At 28.8% G+C, this 17,167-nt stretch overlaps 3 protein-coding genes across 3 annotated transcripts; 2 read left to right on the top strand and 1 right to left on the bottom strand.

Annotated features, from left to right (window-relative positions):
* The first annotated feature begins 8,016 nt into the window (after positions 1-8,016).
* On the top strand, positions 8,017-8,643 carry LOC114132105 (uncharacterized). The gene has a single exon (XM_027997498.2). The coding sequence runs from the start codon at positions 8,017-8,019 to the stop codon at positions 8,641-8,643; it is 627 nt and encodes a 208-aa protein (XP_027853299.2).
* Positions 8,644-10,245: 1,602 nt separating this feature from the next.
* Positions 10,246-11,791, top strand: LOC114125457 (putative nuclease HARBI1). Its single transcript, XM_050209057.1, has 4 exons — positions 10,246-10,434; positions 10,854-11,129; positions 11,209-11,293; positions 11,673-11,791. The coding sequence occupies exons 1-4, from the start codon at positions 10,246-10,248 to the stop codon at positions 11,789-11,791; spliced, it is 669 nt and encodes a 222-aa protein (XP_050065014.1).
* Positions 11,792-12,946: 1,155 nt separating this feature from the next.
* On the bottom strand, positions 12,947-15,063 carry LOC126553944 (uncharacterized). Its single transcript, XM_050209056.1, has 2 exons — positions 14,709-15,063; positions 12,947-14,626 (listed from the first exon to the last, which is right to left on the bottom strand). Exons 1-2 carry the CDS (start codon positions 14,901-14,903, stop codon positions 14,327-14,329), a joined length of 495 nt encoding a protein of 164 aa, XP_050065013.1. The 5' UTR covers positions 14,904-15,063; the 3' UTR covers positions 12,947-14,326.
* Positions 15,064-17,167: the final 2,104 nt, after the last annotated feature.

Here is a 17,167-nt window from a genome sequence, read left to right as displayed (position 1 = left end):
CGCTCCAGACGCTTGTATTAGTTCGTCTATTAGTATTGCTATTTGGTTACACGTTGGCTCACGTATCTCGCGCACTAGTATTATTAAATTAAGTGTCATCGTAATAATTTCGATTATTCTATTCATTTCAATTATTGTATAGGGTATTTGTAGTTGTTCGTTCGCAATGTACATATGGTTTGTTAAACACGTAGGCTCATTATGAGTATTATTTTTGTCTAGCACGTGTCGGAATACGTGATTGTCATGTCTAAGTGAATGGCGTAGCATTATTAAGTATAGTATACGTCTGGGTATCCTTTCTTGAATTGGCTGAATTGGCATTATTATTAATTTATTAATTTGGCAACTACTTAATTAATTGGAAAAAATTATCTTGACTCTCAATGTTTCTTTATCTGTAACATGAGAAGATTTAATGTAATATTATTATATTCGCGTAACTTCATTCATTTCTCTTGATAATATTAGATGTCGTCTAGTTCTATTTATTGATCGTATTTGATTTACTTTGTGTCTATATTTTATATAATTATACCGCTACTATTATTAGAATAAGATAGAATAAATATGAGTGAAGGTCTGTAGTGTCCTTATTGTTTTGTTTTTCTTTCTCCTCTTGTATAAGTTGTTCGATTTCTTCTATAGATTTCGAGTATTGTCCTAAGTCAGTTAATTTTATTACGGAGTTGGTGTGTGTGTTGCTATTATTGTTTTCTTTTCAAAGTCGTGGAAATTGTTAAGTTTGTTGTGATGCCTACATCGGAGATTAAATCTTTGTAGTGTGTGGAATTTAAATGTCTACTTGGGGTTAACACCATTTGTGGCGTATAGCCCCTGCATTCTTCGTTTAATGCTAGCACCCCATTTCCAGTTAGTTGTATATTTATGGCCTGGTCCCTATTTTCGCAAGAGACAGCTACATTGTCAGTGGTTTTTATTGTAAAAATCCACGCATTTTGATATTTTAATCGGTGATAAATACTACGGGTGATGTCAAGATAGTGTATGGGACAAGATGTTGGAATACTTGACGGTTTTACGAACAATTCAACTTCACACGGTAATTCACTTGCTCCTAGTCTTAGGGGTTGTGTCTCGGGACATAAAGTACCCATGTTTATTAATCGACATAACATCAGGTGGTTCATACACAATGTAAGATAATATTCGTGTGTTTTCGAGATTGCTAGATGTTAGTTTGAAGTTGTCACAAGTAGCTTTAAACATACCTTCGTATACTATTGTTAAGTCGTTACATACATTTAAAGTCTTTTCGTAAAAGTTCATTGTGTCTTTAGTACGTCGATTGAAATTATCTAATTTCACATAAATTAGTAATTTCCAGTCAGAGTTAGTTAAACGTAGTGGCCCTTGGTTTTCAAAGTACATTCCGTTCTCTTGGGTAAGCCTTGAAAAGGGGGAACAACTCTGTCGGATTCACGGATACGTAATTTATCGCACGCGCTCCGCGAGTCACGTGTGACACCCGTCCGTTTCCCGAGTTAATAATATTTCCACGTTCGTCGCGCTGTTTCTTATAACATACATCGGCCATATGTCCCAGTTTATTACAATATGAACACGTTTTGTTTGCATATGTTATGAAGCCATTTCCGTCGTTCGTTTGATTAAATCGATTGGGTGGTCTTACATTCATGCGGCATTGCGATGCGAAATGACCTTCGCGGTTACACGTAAAACAGCGCCTAACAATTAAATTGTTGTACCTAGTATTTTGGTTGCCATTAATATTCCCATTGTTAACGTTATTAATATTATTGTATCTATTATAATTCGGCGGATTATTATTCCGTTCGTGGTTAAAGTTTTGATTATACGGTCTATTATTATACTGGTCACTATTTCTAAACATATTTTGTGTTTCATTATAAGAAAAATTCTTATTAAAAGGTCTATTAGGCGGTTCATTATTTTTAAAAATGTCTTGTACATCGTTATAAGTTCGAATATTTTTATCGGCCATTAGAGCTATTTGCATAGCATGTTCAAGAGTAGTCGGATTTTTTGCTTTTACTTCAAATTTTATTTCTCCTGTTAACCCATTAATGTAGCTAATCAGAGCCTGTTCTCCAATGTTTTCGCGTAATGTCATTGTCTGAGACGATGTTTTTCCTACGGCTACCGCATTGCAAAGTTTTTGAAATATTTCCTCTACTCTATTATTATAAGAATGTATGGACTCGTTAGGTTTTAATTTTACAATATTTAATTCTATTTGTAAATTCGCGGCACCGTATGGTGACTCGAACGCGTCTAAAATTATTTGTTTAAGGTCCTCCCAGGCATTAATTTCTTTATACCTAGTCGCGTTGTAAGCCTTACCAGTTAATTTAGTTGCTGCAATCATTTTTAATAAAGTGGTAATTGATCGGATTCTACTGCATCAATTATGGTTTCGCATGCGGAAATAAACGGATAAGTGGTCTCTGCTAGACCTGAGTATTGGGGAATTATTTTTAAAGCTTCGGTTACCTTAAGTGTAGTTATTTTTGGAGTTGCCATTTTTTTTATTTTTACTGCCCTTTTTACTGGTATATATTCTGAATGAACAATATTTTTATTGCTTCTTAATCCTATTGTACGCGTATTATTTGTAATAGGACTTTTTTCAAACTCCTCTAAATTAATTAATCTAATACTTTTATTTAAATCTGCTGGGTTACTTATTTCTATATCTTCCTTAATTAATCTACTTATTTCTGTTTCAGTAATTAATTCACTACTACTATCATTTAAATCTACAATACTACTATCGTTTTCTATTATACCTATTATCTTATCTAATGTTTCTCGAGCTATTTCTTCAAACTCGTCAATAATTTCGGCGTCCTTTTCTGCAGAACCCGTACTCATTAATTAATATTTTTCTCAATAAATCTCAAAATAATTCTCATATATATCTCAAATAAAATTCACAAATAATCTCATAATTTCTCAATAATTAATTCTCATAAATCTCAATACAAATCTCAAATAATCTCATATAATCTCAAAATAATAAATTCTCAAATAACCTTACTGGCATATATTCCCAAAATAAAATAATAAAAAATTTTCCTTACTACGATGGACCAATAGACCAAAGGAGACGATTACATATATAAATTATGCTTACAAAACTGCTGTTTTCATTCTGCTTGCTTGATCTTCTCGCCGTGCCTGAACTGCAACAGTGATTGTAGATCGATTTCCACAGAGTTGTTGGAAAGACGTCTCAATCCAACGGTGATCCACTTGGTGAAATTGCCTCTGGTTGAAGAAGTTGACAGGAAAATATTAGCAATATTTCTGATCTGTCTCGTTCTCGGAAATCAACCCTGTCCACAGCGCCAATTTTTCTGTTGCGTCCCGACTAGGTCGATTCATGCATCAACGTACAAAATGAATACGTCGTGTTGTTCAAGTATAAGTTAATTGTTTATTAAAATAAGTCTTGCACGAATACAAATATTATAAGCTTAATGTAGAATATATAAAATAAGATGGTGAGTGGTGTTACGACCTGCCTCAGAAACTGATATCAAAAATGACTTGAGTGGTGTTACGACCGGCCTCTGAGTGTCATAGATATCCCTATTCGTTGGTTATACAGTAACCGTCTGTCGAGCTCTTGTCTCGATCCCTCTTATATATGATTTCTTACAAGAGGGGCGGTGACTTCGTCATACGAGGGGTCCCGGAACGACTGCTTGTGTATTCTTACCCATGATTCTTATCGAATCGTTAAGACACCGAGTTTCGACTTTTGCAAAGAGACGTGTGAATTTACTTTAATTGTCAAATTATTATATTAATATAATATTCTACTCTCTCGTGTCCTGTACTCGTGTGCCTGTGGTATTAATTTTACAAGTTAGGAAATTTGACATTGTATGATCTTATGCATATAAAATAATCGATACGGACAGTATAGGTCCGTAACAAGTGAGTTGCGATTAAATGGGTTAGCATTACTAAACATCCATACAGATATAAGTGTACTACCTGAAGAGGTTCTAAATCACTTGGTTAAATTTTCTAATCGTAGATTAAATTTTAGACTAAATCTATAATTTTAATAAATTACATAATTATAAAAGTATAATAATAATATAATTCATGAATATTGTTCACTTATTTTATTATTTTGTGAGTAGTATATTATACCTAATATTTTAGAAATACTAATTGATAATTACTATCCAAGGTTTTATATTATCTTAAGAACTAAGATGATTAAATACATAAATAGGAATTTATTTTGAAAGAATTATTTTGTGTTATTTAATGTTGGTGATATTTACTAGTTCACCTATATAACTGGGGGGTGTGGGGGGCGAAGCCCCCCACGAGTCACTGATCAACCTATATTGAAAACCCTAACCGAACTAAAATCCTGCGTACGCCACTGTAATATAATTCATAATGTAGAGTAATGGAAAAATGGAAAATACAATATTTGATTTCGCGCCTTTTTACCGAGACCGGAAGACGTAGTCATCATGCGCAGTAAGCAGTTGCTGTCATACCATGTTGTTTAGCCATGGTACCTAAATAATTATATTGACATATTGGTACAAGTGTATAACTTGCACACAAGTCTGTAAAGCCTGTTTCAGTGTTTCACAGTCCCGTGCATTTTATTTTTCGATATCGCGTTTTCGTGTGGCATATCTTAATCTTATAATAATTATTATTTATTACTGTCCTCTCGCGCTGGAATGTATTACACTCGTTTAACGTTTAACACTCGTGTATCTATCCGCTTATTCCGTTTGATCGCTTGTACAATTATTTAATTTACATATAATTACGTTTTACTCGATACTTTAATTTACCTAAATATGGGTAAAAGAAAATTAAAAATCAACAATTCTGACGGTAAGCAATATTTATTTATTTTTAATTTAAATTGTTTTATTATAACCTATTTAATTATAAATAATTACTTACTAGGTATATATAAAAAAAAATTGTTTTCAATATTTATTTGTTATAATTTAGATTGGACTGTTGTCCATTTTATCGATGATAGTATCATACAATTATGCCCAGGAAAAAGTTTTAAAAAAAAAATTATTATTGGACATAATTATTACGTAAAATGGAAAGACGGCTATAAATATTTGGCTGTAGTATTAAATAGAGGAAGTAAGTTTATAATTAATCAGTCTATTAATTAACCTAGTAAATATAATTTTGTTAATATTTTTAATATTACCTGAAGATAATTCTAAGATAATTTTCTAATAAAGGACAAAAGTACCTATTTGATATTTAGCAACGTTCTCACAATTTTCCTTTTACCTAGGTAAATAATGTAACTTATTTATGTGTCTACACCACAAAAAATTACATTTACAATAAATTAAGTAGTTAAGTCTTCAATACAAAATAATTTATAGGTATAGTTAAATAGAAAAAACACACACGTTGCAAGGAAAACTGTTAATAGTTAATACCTACCTATTTTTAAATAATAATTTATAAAATATTTTTAGCGAAACATGATATGGAAGGTTATATAAACGCTGAAAAATCAACATTTCTTTTAAATGCCAATAACAAGTTATTAGATAAAGAAGTACCCAAGACAAACAAAGAAAACAGTAGTTTATTACCAGTGTCTCTGGGTGTTGATGCAGATGATATACATTTACTAAACAACATTGAAAGTGAAGGTAATTAAAAAAAAATACCTCTGTGTGTATTTAAATTGAGTAAATATTTATTATTTTTTTAAATTTTATTTTAGCTGTTCAGCCAATTTTTAAAAACTGGATCAATTTAAATAATGGAGATGATTTAGCTCAACGTGAAACTGGTATTATTATTTTTATTTTTAAACATTTATCTATTTATTCTTGAATGTTACATTTTCTTACAGATCAACAAAAGTACTCCATTGGAGACTGCAGTTTCGATTTCGATAAACTAATGGAGAATGATTTGTACAACATTGATAATGATACAGGTATTTTAATTTATAAATGATCATCTCAACTCTTTAATTTTTATAGTTAATAATATGATAGTTGTAATACTACAAAAAAAGTAATTCTATTTATTTAATTGATAGAAAATACTTATTAAACAAAAAAAAAAAACATATTTACTTGTATTTATTCAGGATGATTTTTAACCTTCTGAGTTGTAGTTATTTTACATTATACATTTATTGATAAATTGACTACTTATAGTATTCCATTAATTTATTTTAACATTTTTCTACTTTTTTTTTAAAAAAATTAATTTGCCATTTGAAAGTTACGACGTATCGCCAACTAAATGTTTGAATTTACAACCCAAGTTAAATGAAGATTTTAAACTAGTTGCTTCTAGTGATAGCTATTCAGAAAATTCAGGATCTGATTACATACCTTCATTTCCAAATCTTACTAGTGATAATATGATATATAACTCAAGTGAAGACTTTTCGGACATATCAGATCTTGATATAGACCAACATGCTCATGAAGATGATGACAGTTTATGCAGTCCATCTACATCATTCACTGATCACAATGAAAAACAAAACTTACAAAAGCAAGTGATAGATTCAAAAAAAAAAGAAATAAAACAGGATATAATTTCACTGGATTAATTGATGTATCAAAGAAAAAATCACTAAATAATAAAAGACGTTGGGATAAAATTGACAACTGTATTTTTTGTGAAAAAAATGTGACAAACTTTACAAGACACATCATAAGAAATCATTCATCAGAAATGGAAGTTGCGCGGTATTTGTCATTCAAAAAAGGATCAAAAGATAGGAAATTGTTATCAGATGAACTTAGAAAACGAGGAAACTTTTTATGTAATATAGGTGGCGAACAAAATATTAAACCAGTTAGACGTCCAAAAGAATTTTCTGTAACTTCTGACGCAACACAATACTTACCATGTAAATATTGCTATGGTTTGTACAAACGACTGTATTTATTTAGACATATAAAACATTGTAAAAGTAAAATATCCGAACTAAAACAAGGCAAAAATAATAGAGCTCAAGCCGACGCCCATAATATTTTATTAGCATTTACTGACAATGACACACAACTTGTTAATAAAGTATTTCCAAGAATGGCTGTCGATGCCATTTCAACTGTTGCCAAAACAGATCATCTTATAAAAGCTTTCGGATCAAGGTATTTAAAATGCCATAAAGAGAAGCATCTAGTAAATGTTGTATCTCAAAAAATGAGGACACTTGCTCGACTTGTAATTCAAATGAAAGTTGAGATACCTGGTATTAAATTTTTACAAGATTGTCTAGTTCTAAAATATTTTGACTGCATTGTAAAATGTACTAAAATTGTTGCTGGTTATGACACATCTACAGATTCATTTGGCTCTCCTTCGGTAATTTTAAAAATGGGCAGCTCGTTAAAACAATGCTGTGATATTGCAGAGTTTAATCTTTTAAAAAATTGTGACAACCTAGTGTTAGATGACCCACAAAGAAATGTTCAACAATCAATAATAAATATGAGATCTATTATTTATAAGCAATGGTCATATGAGGTTTCAACAAATGCCAGCAAAGAAATGTATCAAAAGAAATTGAATAAGCCAGCTTATCTTCCTCTTAATTCAGATATAATGCTTATTAGAAACCACTTAATAAATATTCAGAATGAATGTATGAAATCTTTAAAAAAAGATTTTAATAATTTGAAAGGCTATAAAGAATTGCAAGAAAGTATTTTAGCTCAACTTATTTTACTGAATCGAAGAAGATCTGGTGAAGTCCAGCGCATATTTTTGGAAACTTACATATCTGCACCAAGTGAAGTATCTCAATAGGAGGTTCAGTCATCTCTTTCAGAAATGGAGCGCCATCTTACACAACAATTTAAAATAATTGTAATAAGAGGTAAACGAGGTCGTGGTGTGCCAATTTTATTTACTCCTAGCCTCCAAAAATCAATAAAGCTATTGCTTGAGACAAGGAAAGTTACAAACTATATTGATAAACAGAATACATACTTATTTGCATTGCCTAATTCTATGAGTTGTTTGAAAGGATCGGATGCAATTAGAAAATTGAGTAAAGACTGTGGGGCCAAAAATCCAGAAAATTTAACATCAACAAGATTAAGGAAACAGGTAGCTACTGTAGCACAATTATTGAATCTATCAGAAAGTGACATTGAACAATTAGCCACATTTATGGGCCATTTTAAAGAAGTCCACAAACAATTTTATCGACTATCAGAAAGTACTTTTCAGGTTGCTAAAGTCAGTAAATTATTGTTAATGATGAAAAAGGAACAAGGGCAAGAGTACAGAGGTAAAATTTTAGATGAGATAGATATCAATATAGACAGCTTAGTAACAGATATTGAAGAAAGCTCAGATGAAGAAATAGATCATCCTGAAAAGAAGGTACCAGTAATGACTTCAACAAAAGACAATAAATCTGGAAAAAAGAAACATGAAAGAGTATGCTGGTCAGAAGAAGAGAAAAAAGTAACAAGAGAATATTTTATAAAACATATATTATTAAACAAAGCACCTAAAAAAGAAGAATGCGAAGCATTAAAAATAAAATATCCACAACTCTTTGAAAATAAGCCATGGAAAAAAATAAAAACTTTTATTCATAATATATACAACAAAACTAAAAGGTTGTAACGTGCCACGTACAAACAGTAGAATGATGTCGTATCGGATAAGTTGTTGTAAAATAAATGAAGACTTTTGAAATAATTCTAAGTGTTTTTTATTGAAAAATATTCTAAGTCCAAATGACAAAACTATTGATCTGGGTGACGTGAAGGTGCTTGCTCTAACTCTGGTGGATCACGTCTGAAATGTGCCTAATCTGGGCCCCCTTATATATCGTCCAGAGACCCCCGCAATACCGGCAGGTCAGCGTCACCTGCATCCGCTTCTTCCCACGCTTTGCGTTATCTGAGCGAAGCCGTGTTTTAATCATATGTCGATGATTTCCTGTCAAATCATAATCGTACATGCAATGATGCTGTATGTGACCATGAACAATACCGCTGTATAATATTATCGATGCGGTCAGCGTTTCTAAAAAAAGTTACTCCGCTATTTTTAAGTTTTAGTTTAGTTTTCGCCTTTCACTTCTACGCCTAAATTTACTCATCATATTTGTTTTAACGAACTCGTCCGTGAGTTGTAAGAAATATTCCCCATTTTGGATTTGGTCATTTATTATCTACGTTTCGATGCCTATGTATATTATATTTAATATATGAGACATCAGAGCACGTTGCAAGGTAAACATAAACCAATTATTAGTTAAGTTATTAAGCTAAATTTTATATTATGCATACCTACCTAACTATTATGTATTATATAAAATTATTTAAATATTTAATGTTTAAAAAGTAAAAATGTAATAATTTTTACTTCATTAAGTTATAAAGCTAATTTTTATATTATGTATTATACCTAATATTATGTAAAACTATTTAAATATTCAATGTTTAAAGAGTAAAAATGTAACAATGTTTACTTAATTTAGTAATGAAGCTGTTTTTTATATTATGTATAACTATTATGTATTATATAAAACTATTTAAATATTTAAAGTCTTAAAAGTAAATATTTAGATGTTTTTATTTTTATTGATGCTGATGGAGTAGCTATACATTTTATCTGATCTCATTTTACTGCTACCGTTGCAGCTACAATGTGTATGAGCAGTCAGTTTTCCTTTGGAAGTTTGGCAACATTTAATGGATCTTATAACTTTAATCTTTGTAACTTTATGAATAAAATACACTCTGTATCTAACAAGATGCACCAAATAATAAAAAAACATACTCCTGGATCTCTCATTATACTAATATTTCTTTTACACTCTTTGGATCTCGGAAGGATATAAAGTAGCTTTGAAATTTCTTGAGTGTTTGGTATTTATTTTTATCACATCAATTATAAAAATGTATTTTAAAATTTTCGTATTTATGCCCGTATGCACAGTCAATTTATGTGACCCATAGTCCTTATGTATTTGTTATTTATGTGATTGATAACAATGTCACGTTGCATAGTCATTTTTATGGGAGGATTCGATAATTAAGGGACACATAAAGTTATGTGGTAAATTTCCACCACATAAACCTTATGTGATACATTTGTGTTCAGCTTATCGTAATACTACAACAAATTATGTACCAACCACTTAACAATTTTCTTTATTATTAAATTTGTCTATAAAAAGTATTTAAATTAGCATACGTCTAGTCAGTAGTCATTAATATGGATGATATATTAAATTTTGTGAATTATTTGGAGTATATTGAAATTGATATAGGCGATGATGATAATTATATACCAAGAAGGTATCTTCGTAATGTCGATGACCCATTCGAATTATACAGCGATGATCAATTTTTTAAACGTTACCGTTTTCCAAAAAGAATTGTACTTGAACATTTGGTGCAATTAGTAAATATTAATTACAGGAATAAACGTGGATTACCTATTCCTACTGTTCTACAATTATTGACTACACTTCGTTTCTATGCTACGTCAAATTTCCAGGTAGTTTTCCTTTAAAAAAAACTGTATTAATATTTAACTGTATTTAAAAAAAAAAGTTCCTATCTACCGGATGAACCATTTAAGTGTCTCCACTCATTATTTGAAAAGTTCTTACTTTATTGAAAATTATTTTTTTATACAAGTAGGTAATTTTATTTCGTTTCAAAACTGCATATTTTCAGAAATGTTTTATAATTGCCTTAAATTATATTAAAAAAAATTTCAAAAAAGTTAAAACTTAAAAATGAGTGTAAACACTTAAATTGATCATCCAGATCCTGTAGCTATTTTTAGATTTGTGTAGTATCAATATATCATTATAGGCTGTCTGTGGTGATCTGAGAGGGATTCATCAAAGTACTGTGTCCAGAATTATTAAAAGAATTTCCCACCAAATTGCTACTAAAGCCAGAAACTACGTAAAATTTCCTCAAACAGAAAATGAGTGGGATGTTGTGAAACAGAAATTTTACGATGTCGCTGGAATGCCCGGAGTTGGTGCTTGTATTGACTGTACCCATATAAAGATACAAAACCCGGGAGGTCCTAATGGGGAAGTTTTTAGAAATAGAAAAGGATGGTTTTCATTAAATGTCCAAGTAATAACATAAAAAATTTCTCAAATTTAAAAAAACCAATGATTACAAAAATGAATAAGTGTCTTCTAAAAAAATGTAGGTGGTTTGTGGTCCTCACATGGAAATATATGATGTGATGGCTCGATGGCCAGGAAGTTATCACGATAGTTTTATCTTCAATGCAAGTCGTGCATGCACTTTTTTTTCCCATAATAATAATAATTTACTGCTTTTAGGAGATAATGGTATATTTATTTTTATACAGTAGAGTAGTAGACAGTAGACCTATAATATACGTACTATACAGTTTATACTTTGTAGGTTATGCTTGTAAACCATATCTTTTCACTCCACTTCTAAATGCTATTACCAATTCAGAAAAAAACTACAACAAAGCACAAATTAAAACAAGGAATATTATAGAACGGGTTTTCGGTGTGTGGAAAAGGAAATTTCCTTGCTTAAGGAGAGGTCTAGCCAACTCCACACTGACTTCGGTATCAATTATTGTAGCTTGTGCTGTTTTATACAACATAAGTTTAAAATTAAGATTACTAAATATAGAAGACAATAATAATGAAGAAGTTGATGAAGTTGATGATCCTTTTAGAGATAATAATCTCAACGGAGAAATAATCGGCGCTGCTTCTAGGAGAGGATACATTATCAGACACTTTTCTTAAATAATATTAAATTCAAATAGTTTTAAAATAGGTGATGTAAGTTTTAATTAAATGTTTTCTTTTAAAAAAAATATATACCTATAATTAATATATTATAAGAATAAATATTTGAAATAGTAATAAAAATAGTAATTAAAATTTGAAATAACGTAACAATTGAAATTACAAATTAGAATAAAATATAAGATAGTATTATACCTATTTATACCTATATCAATATAATAATTTATATAACTAATTTTTATGATTAGTCATTTGATTTTTTTAATTTATTAATTTTTAATAAAAGCTTTTCTTTTTTTAACTTGTACAGCTCGTGTTCTTCCTGCCTCTTAGCTAATAAATTTTCAATTAAAATTTTTTGATAATCAATCTGAAAATAAAAATTAACTGAATCAATCTATGAATACACAAAAAAAAATTATATAGTTGTAATGGATCATTTTATTTACCTAATTTATTATATTATGAATTGAAAATACTAGATAATAAAATAAAAATGAAATATTATAATAATAAACATGTCAAATAAAAAATTAAATAATTATGTTATTTCAATAAATTGAATGTTAAATCTTAAAAAAAAAATTAATGACGTGAGTACTAAAAACATGACGCCTATTCAATATATTGATACAAATAATTACAATAGTGTTTAATTTCATTTATAACAAATTTATAATTTTAATATTATAAACACTTCATAATCAGCGATTTATGCTGACATTTTTAGTGCATCAAATACTTACTTCTATCCTAGAAATACTGAGATACTTTTGATTTTACCTAATATAATTAACATACCTGTAACTTGTTCAACGTTGTATCACTTTCGTAACTCGACTTTAGTTTTTTAATACTTAAACTGGCTTCGTCACTTACCATCATCTTTACAGATTTTTTAGTTTTAGGTACATTGGATGTTAAAGGAACTAAAAAGAAAAAATAGATAGAATCACAAAGTGACCAGACATACTAATTTTTAAGGAAATATTGAAGTCTAGTCAGACTAGGTAAACACACATAAGTGATATTATAATTATTTGAAATTTGATTACAATTTACAATAGATATATAAAAAGTTTGCAAGTAAAAAATTTTCCAGTTTCTTTTGTAGTTTTATATGGTAAAAAAATTTTCATAAAATTAACTATAAACTAGTTTAAAAATTTATATTTTAAATAATGTAAAATGAAATTATATTATGTTAAAAAAATGCACAGATAAATAACATTTATAATAAAACTTTTTTTTTATTTAAGTATTAAGTACTTTATTAGTTATTACTTATTAGTAAATAATGACTAAAATTAAACTAATTAATTAACTTATTGTAAATGTAAATGTTGGACAAAAAAATGCTAAACTAAATTAAAATGTATTTTTAAAAACTCAAAAAATCTTTATAAACTAAGATGTCTGGTCAACTTTATAATATAATTAGGATAGGAATATAAGTTGTAAATATACCATTATATAAAGGATCATTTTCAACAATAGATGTATGAGGACGAGGACTATAGGATTGGAGAATTTGATCAGTTTCTTTATAAAAGTTGTCACTATTTATATTTTGATCAGAATTCACTACTCTGTATGAACTAAAATTGTTTCAGTGCTTGTACCTACTAACACATAAAAATAATCATAAATTATAAATTAACAAAAAAATTAATTCATTAATTTAAAACAAAAATGCATGTAAATTATTAAAACTGAGAAGTAGTATTAGTTAAAAGTTAAAAAACCAGTAAGCAGTCTTCTTCTTCGCCTTCGCTTTCCTTCAACTATTTGGGATCGGCCACCTTTGACCTAAACCTTCACTTTTCTCGATTTTTGAATTTGTACTTAACTAAGTAACTGAATTTAGTAAATTTATTGAAACTAATAAATAAATTAACTAATTATATTAACTAATTAATTAACTTATTGTAAATGTAAATGTTGGACAAAAAAATGCTAAACTAAATTAAAATGTAGTTTTAAAAACTCAAAAAATCTTTATAAACTAAGATGTCTGGTCAACTTTATAATATAATTAGGATAGGAATATAAGTTGTAAATATACCATTATATAAAGGATCATTTTCAACAATAGATGTATGAGGACGAGGACTAGAGGATTGGAGAATTTGATCTGTTTCTTTATAAAAGTTGTCACTATTTATATTTTGATCAGAATTCACTACTCTGTATGAACTAAAATTTGTTTCAGTGCTTGTACCTACTAACACATAAAAATAATCATAAATTATAAATTAACAAAAAAATTAATTCATTAATTTAAAACAAAAATGCATGTAAATTATTAAAACTGAGAAGTAGTATTAGTTAAAAGTTAAAAAACCAGTAAGCAGTCTTCTTCTTCGCCTTCGCTTTCCTTCAACTATTTGGGATCGGCCACCTTTGTCCTAAACCTTCACTTTTCTCGATTTTTGAATTTGTACTTAACTAAGTAACTGAATTTAGTAAATTTATTGAAACTTACTAAATGGCTAAAATTTATTTAAATGCCCAGCTTTATTAACTACATACTTACTCACCTGGATTATCATTTATATGACTTTCTGATAAATAAACAACTGAATCATTCAATGTGGATAGTTTTTCAGTTGTGAAATCAATTCCATCACCATCATAAATATTTTGGATCTCAACAATTTGGGGATCTATGCGTGGTTGAATTATTTCATTAACTTCAGGGGTGATGTCTAAGTATGAAGTCGTTTCAGGGCCACCGCCAGTCAACATACGTGCTTGCCTTTCAATTACAAACCCTTGCCTACTTTTACTCTTTTCACCTTCCCAAAACCGACGTAAACATTTAGTATCTCTCTATTTTAAAAATTAAACAATAATGGCTTATAAAAGTTAAAACTATACAATCATATTTGTCAGTAGTCAGTAAGGTACTTACCTTATTTACACTTTGGTTTGAATTAAAACTCAAAGTAATTCTTTCCCACGCATCATTTTTTTCTTTATTATTGAATTTATCAGTTTTTTTACACTCAACTATATGTTTTTCTTTAGAAATACAATATAGGATAATGGCTTTCTCTTCCTCGGTTATATTAGGAGCACGTAAGCGTTTCATTTTATCATCCGACATAATAACACGATTGTCCCTTTCACACGTCAACACTTAAGTACTTAACACCAAAAGTCAAAACTCAAAAGCCAAAAGATGAAAAGACCACGATTTAAAAATTTGTAATAGTGTAGTTAGTACCTAGGTAGAGTACATACACTTTTGTTTTTGTTATTATCAGTATAATGTTTACTGATAACACTGGTATGAACATATCGACATATCTAAAAACGATTTTTGTTTTTATAAAACTTCCCATTACAATGAAACACATAAATATTGACTGTGCAAGAATAAAATTTAGGCATCTCATAAGTTCCTTATGTATGACATAAATAATTTATGAGTTACATTGTTATGTAACACATAAGCTATATTATGTTGCCCATAATATCAGGACTATGCATACCGGCATTAGTCCAATTAATATATAATGTTTAAGGTCGGATCTAATAACGTAGCCTTTTTTTTATGGATCCCATATAATACGCTCCGCGCGTGTGTGTGTGTGTGTGTGTATTATTTAAAAAAATAATACATTATACAATACAAATTATTACCTTTCCAGCCTTAGACATTTTAACTTTTGGTTCAGTATCATTTTTTCTTTTTTTATTCTGCATTTTTACCGGTTTTAAAGAAGATGATAGTGTTGATAGCATACTACTTTCATTCTATTATTTAATAATAATTTATTAATATCATACACATACATACATAAACAAATAGGTATAGGTACTTACATCATCATTTGAAGAGCTTTCGCCTGCAGATACATAATTAGTATAGTACGACATATTATTTTATATATTTATATATTTTTAAATATACCTTAAATAAAAATGATAATCAGTATAAGTTTAATTTTTAATATAACAGATTGTTTAAAAAACATTTACCTGATCAAATTGTGTTACTTGGTTTGTTATCGACTTGTATCAAACGGATATATTACGGTATGAAACGACGAAACATAAAATTTATAGACAATGTTGAGATTTAACACTAACTATAATCAATGTCTACTGATCACTTATATACAGATTTGTAAGGTTGTGGTATCATATGGTGTGATCATAGTTTTACCTAATCTATAAAATAACTGTGGTAGCGTTGTAATATGGCGTGATCATATTATATCGACGCCCCAGTTCAATACTGCAACAACTATAAATACTAGTTTTCCAGGAGAGCAATTTGAAAATATTTGGAATCTTGAAATGTAATTAATATTGTAAAATTGAGATAAAATGACCAAATTTGGTATGCATCATTGACATAATGTTCTGTTTTGAACGCTACCTTGCTTTTTTATTATTATTAAAAAACAAGCAAAATTTAACTACATATTGCAGTTTTGAATTGAAATATCGCAAACATTTATGCAATAGCTAGACTTATTGCGTTATTGAACTGAACTATTAAAAGCAAATATGCAACAAATATATTATTATTATAATAATAATAATATTATTTTTTTTCATTATTGAAACTAAAAAACTTTAACACTTTATCAATAACCAATTATCAATAAGTAATAACCAATTTTAATAAAAACTTAAAAAAAATTATTAAAAAAAAAACAAAATTACTTATAGGTAGATAAAAAAAAAACAAGTATTTCACTGTAAATTAATATTTGTTAAAAATATGTTAAACAATTCTTCTATAATTGAACTGTTTGGTTAATCACTTTCATCAGCTTCAGTATTTATTGCTTCAGCTTCTAGTGTTTTATAGAAGGACCAGTGGTTCTTTGGGATCGCATTGGAATGACATAATGATACCAAATCTTTTTTTTTTTCAAGAGATATTTTAATGTCAGAGTTAAGGTTAAATAATTTTAAATCAACTAATGATTTTCTGCATTTTCTTCTTATGTCAATTATTTTGAAATCGTTATCTTTGTAACTGGTTTTGTATTTTAGTAATGTTGGATTGTCCTTTTCAATTTTTATCATTTTTTTATTTCATTCCATAATACATTTTCTCCATCCTGATTTAATTTATAATTATTACCAATATCTGATGACAATTTTTTTAGATCAAAAAATTGATCTTTTGAACCTCATAAACAGTATACGGTTTGCCATTCTTCTTGGCAGATTTAATTACAGATACCCACTGTGAAGGTTCATAAATTGGGCTACTTTGGAGTATTCGCTTTGCCTCTCCTTCTATCCGTGCATTCATGGAGTCACCTTCGTTCTGTGTATGACCAACAATTAAAAATTTTAAAGTCACTGATCTAATATTTAGTTTCTTGACACAATATACAAGCATGG

The sequence above is a fragment of the Aphis gossypii genome, unplaced genomic scaffold (genome assembly GCF_020184175.1).
Source record: "Aphis gossypii isolate Hap1 unplaced genomic scaffold, ASM2018417v2 Contig00380, whole genome shotgun sequence".
NCBI lineage: Eukaryota > Metazoa > Arthropoda > Insecta > Hemiptera > Aphididae > Aphis > Aphis gossypii.
Note: the sequence above shows the minus strand (reverse complement) of the source record. Positions and strands in the feature narration are given on the sequence as shown.

What these genes read in the sequence shown, in the direction of transcription:
- LOC114132105 (XM_027997498.2), top strand. Translation starts at nt 8,017, where the DNA reads ATGAGTTGTTTGAAAGGATCGGATGCAATTAGAAAATTGAGTAAAGAC.
- LOC114125457 (XM_050209057.1), top strand. Translation starts at nt 10,246, where the DNA reads ATGGATGATATATTAAATTTTGTGAATTATTTGGAGTATATTGAAATT. An exon ending in TTGAACATTTGGTGCAATTA is followed by an intron (nt 10,435 to 10,853) that starts GTAAATATTAAT and finishes ATATCATTATAG; the next exon opens with GCTGTCTGTGGTGATCTGAG. An exon ending in TAGTTTTATCTTCAATGCAA is followed by an intron (nt 11,294 to 11,672) that starts GTCGTGCATGCA and finishes TACTAAATATAG; the next exon opens with AAGACAATAATAATGAAGAA.
- LOC126553944 (XM_050209056.1), bottom strand. Translation starts at nt 14,903, where the DNA reads ATGTCGGATGATAAAATGAAACGCTTACGTGCTCCTAATATAACCGAG. An exon ending in CAAACCAAAGTGTAAATAAG is followed by an intron (nt 14,627 to 14,708) that starts GTAAGTACCTTA and finishes TTTTTAAAATAG; the next exon opens with AGAGATACTAAATGTTTACG.